Below are 9,486 nucleotides of genomic sequence, written 5' to 3'. Positions count from 1 at the left end.
TAACACAGATTGCCACTGGAAAAAGGAATTACAGACAACTCGTCAGTATTCCGAAGTTTCATGAAAACGTTTTGTCGTTTGTTGCAAACTTGCTAAAAAATCTTGCCAAACAATGCAAATATGCAGCGTAGGAGTTAAAGGTCAGATTTAAAACTCTTAAAACGGAGCAATTTTTACAAGAACCTAAACATTAGGAAATACGTAAAAAGTAGTAAAATATATAGCAATGACGGTCAGCTAGAACACAATACATGTTTTTCCAACATTTTTTCAAAGACTTTTGGAAGGCATGTTCTAATTTAGCCTACACTGTTACTTTTAACAGGTTTGTAGCCGGGTGCCCTGATGCCATTGTTAGTCCAATTTTGGATAAAGACGGCGATTATGTAACCTGCCGCTTTGCCAACAATTTTGACGAAGGTGGTGACATGTATGCGACCTATCCCTACTTCAGTGTGGATCCATATTCTGTGCAGGTAAATATGAAGTTTGAGGTTCGATAAAGTATATAGGTTATCTGAAAAAAAAAGAACCTATGTAATGTCTAGGTAGACAAATTTGTACAGAACAATTGCATTTTAGCAGCTGCGGTGCACATACGTAATAAACATGTTGAAGCGGTCGAAGCTTTACTGAGCAGCCGCGCAATGTCCGAGTCACGTTAGTAACGTATAGAGCTACGCGAAACCAGCGTTTATAAAGAAGCGATGGGGATTAAAAGAAAAAAGAAAAAAGCAGGCTTCGATGCACATAAGCGAACAGGGTATTGGGGTCGCTACAATGTCATTTTAAACGCTTGTGTTAATTGTAACGAAGCCTCTGTATGCCAAATTCACTCAGCCAAATTAATAATTTTTGTGAAGATTTGCCTTCGGCAGAAAGATTTAGTACAACATCAGTAATTTTCTCAAAGTTTCATAAAATGAACATAATGTTTAAACACAAAATTACGCAACAAAATAAATATAATTTGCTAGGGTGAATGTCGAATTTCGTACAACGGTGGATGAAGTACGCATCGTGTGGGAATTGCTCTTATTATTGAAGATCATCCAAGTTCAACTTCCACTGAAGTTCTCAGCTACAGTTCATTGCAGTTTGTTATTGAATGTAGGTAACATTCCAAAATAACAATTAGGTTATCGAGATCAGAGTTGCAAACCGGGTCGGACAACAATAACAAAACAATAACAATAGCAATGGCAATAACAATGACAATGACATTACCAATGACAGCAACAATGACAATCGGTATCAATGACAATTAGGTTATCGAGTTCAGTGTTGCAAACACGCTGGGTCGGATTTTAAATTTTTTAGGAAACATGCACTTGTTTTTATATTTTTAATGATTTGTTGCATTTTTTAGTTGATTACTTGTTCTTCCATTCTTGCTCCGACAAACCGAGCTTCGTCTTTCCAACTCCAGTCCACAATCAAATCTATTCTTTAAAATCCGGAGAAAAAAAGATTTAAACAACCTATAGAGCGGGTGTTTTTCACCAAAATATGACGTAAAACGATTGCAACATTTCCAAAACACAATTTATAATGAAAACGCCAAAAGTTAATTAGCCTTGCTTCATTCAAATTTGTATTTGTTTTCAGTTTCATTTTTTTCAGCTAAATATTCGCTAAATATTTTTTAATGCTTTATATCTACTTTAGAGTCACCGATTTTTACGTTTTTGGAGTAAATGGAACCCAGACAGAAAGTCCAACTTATGTTGGATCGAATCTGTATGAAGTATCACTTTCTTGGACACCCTCGGCACACGACGAAGGATTTAACTACTTGTGCTACAATGCTAAGGATACTAATGGGTAAATTTGTTAAATGTGGTTTCCAGGGCTTAACTTTGCCAATGCATTTATCGTATATTTCCATTTCCCTCTTTTTTGACACGTTTAAATTTTACTTCCGGTACAGAAGACGACGATCCTTGTAAAGTAAATAACGGAGATTGCAGCGATATTTGCTCATCTTCGGGAGGTGTGGTCACATGTTCGTGTACTTACGCGTGTTGGGAGCTGGCTTTGGACGGAAAAAGATGCTTGCGTAAGATAATAGTGGTGTTTGCATTGCTATCCTTCTTATCTTAACACCTAAAGAATACCAAAGACACGAAAAGTTAACTGCCCTATTAATTTTTATTTATTGTTTCTCAAAGCAAAAATGGCAATTTCGTGTTCCGGTTCGCGAATGAACATTCAGGTGGAAAATTGTGCTTACGATCGATAAATCGGTTTGGGAAATTACCCGGACTATCACCCAGAAACAAATCCCGTTGAGTGCAGGGGGAATCAATACTTTTAGTATGTCGAGTTTGACTTTGGTTTGAAAGAGTGTGAAACAGTCACCTTTGTAAGTATTGTCAAAAGCATTTTTTTCTCTTTATTACTTTGCTATGGTTTACCCCAGAGTTGTAAGCGGGCACAAAATTAAAGCCCAAAAGCAAAGGGTCTAAGTCCGTTTTGGACATAAACTGTTTTTTAGAAGCCCGTTAAGTTTCGAAAGTTTGATTGACAGGCCTAACCAAACTCTAGCAAGGTACAAAAAAGTAATATAGTTAACGATAATAAACAATGGCCTAAACAAGAAATTTTAGGGCTTTGGCGATTAGTTACAGTCCAGCAACCAGCCGACCAGAATTTAAAACTCATCCCGACTTGCTTTGAATAGACTAATAAATTTGCTGATGAAAAGTCACGGCACGTACGATGTAAAAAATAAATCTATGTTCTTTTTTTTCTTCCTTAGACCAACATGAATCAACTTACACACAAGAACATAATCAAAATGTACGTTGATCCTGACCCGAGCTCAATAATTTCACGCGGTGGTTGGTATTTAGTTAAAATAACTTGCGCAACGGAGAAATACTTCAACGTTTCTGGAAGTTTTGATCCACAAGATACGCACACGACGATAGTGGCTGACGAAGTGGGATTCGCTAAAATTGAAATCACTTTTGATTTTTACACCGACTCCTCATGTTTGGTAAGAATGAAATTCAGTTGTTTATGATTGAATATGTGTAGTATGTGATGTATTTCTGTATTGTTCATTATGTTAAACATTATTCGATTGCTTTAATCTTCGCACTACAGGCATATTAGCGGCGTTTTAAAATCCTGTACTGGGGCCTACTGAGACTGGCCTACTGAGGTATAAGCAAATGTCCGATCACAAGCATTATTGTCATTATATATGTTGCAAATTATGAACTGGATAGATGTTCATTTTTGTTGATTTTGTACCTTCCGAGCATTGGCACAGCGACAACTAGATACTATTTTAAGGGATTCTCTTTTATTACAGCAAACATATTCTCCATACGAGTACCCGCTGCAAGTTAACGTCAGCGATGACCTGTATTTTGAAATTCGCGCTGAAACGACTGACACTGACTTGGAGTTGTTTACAACTAGTTGTGTTGCAAAACCTGACCCAGATCCCTATAACATCGGCACACACACATTGATTAATGATGGGTCAGGAATTTCTCGTAGCAAGAAACGGGCACTTAGTTTTACACGTTTTATTTTGTTTATTCGAATTTTATTTTCTCTTTGTTTCTTTTTATGACTTTTGCAAAACTGTTCCCAGTCGTGATAAGAGCGACTATAAATGCGTTTGTCAATGCAAACTATTTTCCTGTGAGTGTTTATTAAAAGCAAACGAGTTTTCGAACGATTTATGCCGATTTTTGGTAACACCTAATTGTGTAAAACTTATTTTTAGTTGCATCATTGACACAAAAACAAAGCAACATTCATCCAACAATTCGTTGATAAACCTGTTTAGTACCGAGGCGTTTCGATTCGCGTACGATCGACCTGGTATAGATGAGAATACAAATGTGGTGATACAGGTATATTAATATAAATTACTTATTATCCAACAATATGTCTTGAGTAAAACGTTTACAAACTAACAAACGTTTATCAATCTTCAAGTTTATAGAGCTCTTCTGGCAAATGAACAATAGTAGACAATGGCGTAAACAATACGTTTTAAAGTAGGGTGGGCTTTAGGTCAAAGCCAGAGACTTATTACTTAGCTGATTTTTTTTTGAAAATGGCGGACACGTAACGCAAAGTCAGGCCCGTTTAAGCCCGTTTTCTCACAAATACCCGAACCCGAACCCGAACCCGAACCCGAACCCGAACCCGAACCCGAACCCGAACCCGAACCCGAACCCGAACCCGAACCCGAACCCGAACCCGAACCCGAACCCGAACCCGAACCCGAACCCGAACCCGAACCCGAACCCGAACCCGAACCCGAACCCGAACCCGAACCCGAACCCGAACCCGAACCCGAACCCGAACCCGAACCCGAACCCGAACCCGAACCCGAACCCGAACCCGAACCCGAACCCGAACCCGGCCCGAAAAGCCCGGCCCGACTTGCAACTCTGGTCCAGATAGAAAAGGTAAAAATTACCAAAGGTCCGGACACTTTTAATTGTAAAGTTGAATAATCGACCATTTTTTTCGTAACAGTTGGACAATCTGAAATCACATAAGATTTTGGCAAGAAAGTCAGGCCCGTTTAAGCCCGTTTTCTCACAAATACCCGAACAGTTGGACAATCTGAAATCACATAGGATTTTGGCAAGACTCGAGTCTTGCAGATCAATCGCTATGCGGACCCCAGTTAAAAACTGCCTCTACATAGCAATGTTTATGTAATTAACGCACAAATGATGGTCTATAATATGTTGCCGCCATCAAAAAACTGTCGAGGTCCACATCCAACGCCTCAAAGGTCCGGATATGGACCGCAGTCCGCCATTTGAGTAGCCCTGTCCTATACAGGTCGCCTTCATCAGGCTAAAAAAAACACCGAATGCGACTAGTACAGTCAGGGGCGAAAATCCATTAAAATTATTGGGGGGGACCTATGACTGATCTGAGTAGATGACGTCACCTCGATTGGGGAAGCCATGACGTCACCAAACAGATTTTATTTGACAACAGATAATACGTTGCCTCGAAACCTTTGCAGCAAACTCAAGGAGTAAAAAAGAAAACAGATTTTAAGTTTTAGCATTTTTTGTGTATTGTAAACAAACAACAAAGCGAACCTGGGTAGTCGTGCTTCTCAGCCATGTTTTTAGACGCCGAAGTGTTGAAAAACTTCGCTCGCATTCACAAGAGCTGACAGGGCACATAAACCAAAAGCAGTTTGAGCAAAATAAACACCTGCGTGAATAACTGGCGTAGTTCGGAACTCATAGCGCGATAAGCTAACTTGGCTTCATTTACAGAACTTGTCCCCGTGTGCTGCTAAAACATCGGTAACTGTAGCCTACAGATAGTTGAGTTACTTTCAATTCGGGATTGTTTGAAATTATATCTAAATTTGTTGCGGTGCCCTTCATTAACATATTTTCGATTTCCAAATATGTTTGGGTGCTTGAGTTGCGGACACCATACCGTTTCTGCAAACACAAACACCCAAGAAAACAATCAATAATTAACTCCATGATTAACTCCATGTACAACAATCTGTAATGATATTTGGCACATTCGGCGTGGAAGTGCGGTGAGGATCCAGCGAAACGCGGTGTCGGCTGCCGACGGCGTGGCACTGAAATTTCATCAAGCCCCAAATTCGCTGATATCTTTGTTGCTTCGTCAAAAAGGTTCGTGTACATTATAGGGTCACGAAATACTTGTACCTGCTTCGCTGTTGTCGCTACAGCCTCTATTGAACCTGCATTCGAGGTCATGGACCTATTGGACGGCGTCCCTGAAAAACTGACAACTTGCAATTGATTCGTGCATAACCAAGTTTGCCAAGTGTGACTGGCAATGGAAATATGTAGCGAGTGGATACTGACTGCTAATAACGGCTTGACACCCATTACTTCCATTTACATTTGCTCACTTCCACAAATATCTTGTGTGCCGTCGACCATCACTCCGAACATTCCATTGGCTTTAATTTTTGACGCTAAAATTCGTAAAATAAAGTGACTGAACATTTGTGTAATTTCTTGCTGACCACGAAATGAGGTGAAGTTGGTTTTTCGCTGGAGGAACTTAAACTCGGCACTATCTTCAGCACGAAGTTTTAGGAGTTGGTGGTAATTTCCTTCTCCCTCGTCATGGCCTCGGATAGCAAGGCCTTGTTGCAATAAATATCGTAAAGACGTGAACAATTTTATCAGCGATCGCCTGGCGGCAGCTTGTTGTTCGTTAAAGTCTGTGTTTATTTGAAGTGCAACAGGCTTCCGTTTTATGACATCTAGTTGCATGGTGGCAAAGGTATGTGTTTCTGTTAGTTGGTGCAAATTAAATGAACTCTTTCCCTTTTTCCAGTTTCGAAAACCGTCTGATATAAACGCAGGTTCTTTTTTTTGAACTGCGTGCAACAAACCCAGTTTGTCTGCTTTTGAACAAATAAAACAGACCACCCCATTAACACCTGGTACGCAATGGATCCACGGGAATAAAACATACCACTTGGTTTGAAATTTTAAAAATCTACCGCCGCAGTTCTTTGCTGGCAAATGACTTACATCTTCTGGTTGGTTCGGGCAGGATTGTGACAAAAGATCCGCAGAATTTATTTCTGTTCACAGGAGTTGCTTCCCCCATCTGTTGTTGTGGAACTGGTTTTGCCTTTGGGTATTTCTATTTCCTTCTCTAGTAAAGCACTTTCAGGCACTGCAGAATTGACTTCATCTACTTTCCTCAAGTATGTTTTCCACTCGCTGCGTTGGAAACGAAATACTGTTCTATCTTACTAACTTTAAGCCGTTTAACGTTTTGAGACATTATTTTTGTAGGGCCGCAAATATTCCATCAACTGAATGCACCGTCAAGCTTTTTGCACAGACATGAAACAATTCGATTGAGTTCCATTGTTGACAACAATATGAATTATGAAGTAGTATTATGTCGTCAGATTTGTGTGATATTGAGCAATAGACTTATATCTTATTTTTAGCTCAAGGGTATTAAAAATATTGGGGGGGACAGATGAATGTAAGTCCCCCCCAACCAAATTTTTTGGGGGGACATGTCCCCCCCGTCCCCCCCCGTTCCCCCCGGGATTTGCGCCCGTGAGGACAGTGCACGATAAACAAAGGAAAATAAACAAACTGCGTTATCGCGCAGTATTTTTGCGTTGCGTTGTGACGTGCTTGCGTTTCATTCTTTTTTCCTTTGTTTGTCGTGCACTGTACTAGTCGCATTCGGTGTTTATTACCCTGATGAAGGCGACCTGTATAGCAGTGGTCGGCAACAGCCAGTCCGAGAGGATTTCGTTACCGGTCCGTATAAATTTTCAGGTTAAATGCTATAAAACATTTTGCCTATGTATCCCGGGGAAGATAAACCAATTTAAGCATTTTCATAGCTAAATATTTGTAGTTTTTTGAAGGCCGGTCCGCGAAAAAATTGCACTTTCAAAAAACCGTCCGCAGTGCAAACAAGGTTGCCGACCCCTGCTGTATAGGACGTCGAAACGTCGGAATAAAATTACATTTACCAGGAGAGCTCTATAAACTTGATATTATGCCTGGCAGCAATAGCTTATATATATTAGTAATGTACCGAATCGGCTAAATTTCGATTCGGCCGAAACCGAATATTCGGCGGTTTTGCCGAATAAATTCGGCCGAATCAACCGAATCATTTATGACGTCACGCGAAGTAGTAGGCCACGCTTTTGACATAAAAACATAAGTTTATCTATCAGGCAATTAGTGCAGAATGGTTGTGTTTCGTCCTCATTTTGGTTCTGTGGGGTTTAACATAGCCTTAAGCATAATTTGCAGCCCGACAATGAATTACTGATTAGTTGTCTGCAGTGGGAAAAACGATAATGTGTCAAAAAATACAATTATTTACGGGATTTTCGTTGGTGCAAAGGAGAAGAGACACGCTTAACGCTTTAAATGTGTGTTCGTAAAAGATTCGGTTTCGGCCGAATCGCAACAAATTATTCGGCCGAAACCGAATCTTTGCAAAAGTGGCCGATTCGGCCGAATAAATTCGGCAAACCGAATATTCGGTACATCTCTAATATATATGTTTATCAATTTTTTTTTTAATTAATTACACAACATAAAAAAAAAACATCAAGTAATTTTAATTTTACCACACGTGCTAAAAACATGTTTTAGAACTCGCACTCATACCATTTACAAGTTACTTATAACTTATGTTTTGTTTCAGTGTGATGTGGTTGTTTGTTTATCGCTATTTGGTGGGACACGTTGTTCTCAGGGATGTCTGGTCAGTGCTGCTCGAGTTGCAAGAAACAACATTATCTATCGGTAATACAATTAACTTTTTCATTCCTCTAATGGCAGGAACAGAATGCAGCAAAAAATCGTCCATTGGTTTACCATGACAAGCTTGACTAAATAACTAAATACGGATGTAAATGCTAGAACTCCATTTTGATAATATTACCCAATGCAATTTATACCCTCCTGTGATAGCATGAAATAAATCACAGTCTGCATAGACGCTTCAGGGCTGATCCCAGTTATAAATTTATGTACATCTTATCTTCAAATGAAATTATTTTAATTCGGCAGCAATTCAGTTTATTGTATTTGCTTTTATCGCAAAAAAAATCGCAAATACACACTTGATTTGTTGCTTCTTGTTTTGTTCAGAATTAGTAAGAAGCAATCGATGGCTATTGGCGGAGATCACGATGATGTCACAACTCCAGATCGTGACACAGAACACGCTCAAACAAACATAATACCTTTACTTCAATCTGGTCGACTGAAAGTAACGGGAAATTATGCAGGTTTGATACTAAAACCGATTTTAAAAATACTGCGACTTTTAAAGCCAAAACCAGAATTGGGGACTAAATTAGATATCTAGTATTTGTAACACAAATCATAGCTTTATCTTTAGTGTCGATTTACACTTTTTGTCCCCTTTTACGTCTATTTGGGCCGTTATTTTCCTCATTAAGGTTATTACCGTTTAAATTGATCCTGGCGTAAAACTTTCTCACGAAGCAATCCGATATTTAAGTGAATCAAATTTACTTGTTAAGATACTGAACCAACCAACCCACCAAAGACTGAACCCACCTGACCGTTTCGGTCCCCCAAAACACCTTAAAAAAACACTGGGTACACGTACCCCTGGTCTAAAGTGTTGATATATTGTCTTAAATATCACGTATATACGAATGAAATAAAGTTTTTAATCAACCTTCAAATGCTGGTTTTGAAAGTCTGTCTGCAAGAGTAGTGGGGTCGCTTGTAATCAAAAATAGATGTCTAGGTATGGGCATACTTGAAACAGAAGTCAAATATAGGCACAAAAAACAGACATATCGGTTACAGTTTTTAAAAAAAAAATCACAAATTCACTTTTGTACAAAATACTTCCGAGAATAGAATTTTCTAGTCAACGTAGAGCGCATCGGTCAGGGCCTTTCAAATCTGGAAAATTACGTTAGTTGATGGCATGATTTTTGCATATGGTACACCT

At 39.2% G+C, this 9,486-nt stretch overlaps 1 protein-coding gene across 1 annotated transcript; it reads left to right on the top strand.

Moving 5' to 3' along the window:
* The first annotated feature begins 6,267 nt into the window (after positions 1-6,267).
* Positions 6,268-9,084, top strand: LOC145234458 (uncharacterized). The gene is made up of 6 exons (XM_080099188.1): positions 6,268-6,279; positions 6,597-6,712; positions 6,965-7,002; positions 8,105-8,297; positions 8,646-8,785; positions 9,044-9,084. Exons 1-6 carry the CDS (start codon positions 6,268-6,270, stop codon positions 9,082-9,084), a joined length of 540 nt encoding a protein of 179 aa, XP_079955314.1.
* The last annotated feature ends 402 nt before the right edge of the window (positions 9,085-9,486 follow it).

Source organism: Phallusia mammillata, chromosome 6 (genome assembly GCF_965637545.1).
Source record: "Phallusia mammillata chromosome 6, kaPhaMamm4.hap1.1, whole genome shotgun sequence".
NCBI lineage: Eukaryota > Metazoa > Chordata > Ascidiacea > Phlebobranchia > Ascidiidae > Phallusia > Phallusia mammillata.
Note: the sequence above shows the minus strand (reverse complement) of the source record. Positions and strands in the feature narration are given on the sequence as shown.

Excerpts from the sequence above, each read along its gene's own strand:
- LOC145234458 (XM_080099188.1), top strand. Across the intron at positions 7,003-8,104 it reads ATTGGGGGGGACAGATGAAT|TAATTTTAATTTTACCACAC; the intron begins GTAAGTCCCCCC and ends AAAAACATCAAG. Across the intron at positions 8,786-9,043 it reads AGTAACGGGAAATTATGCAG|ATACTGAACCAACCAACCCA; the intron begins GTTTGATACTAA and ends TTACTTGTTAAG.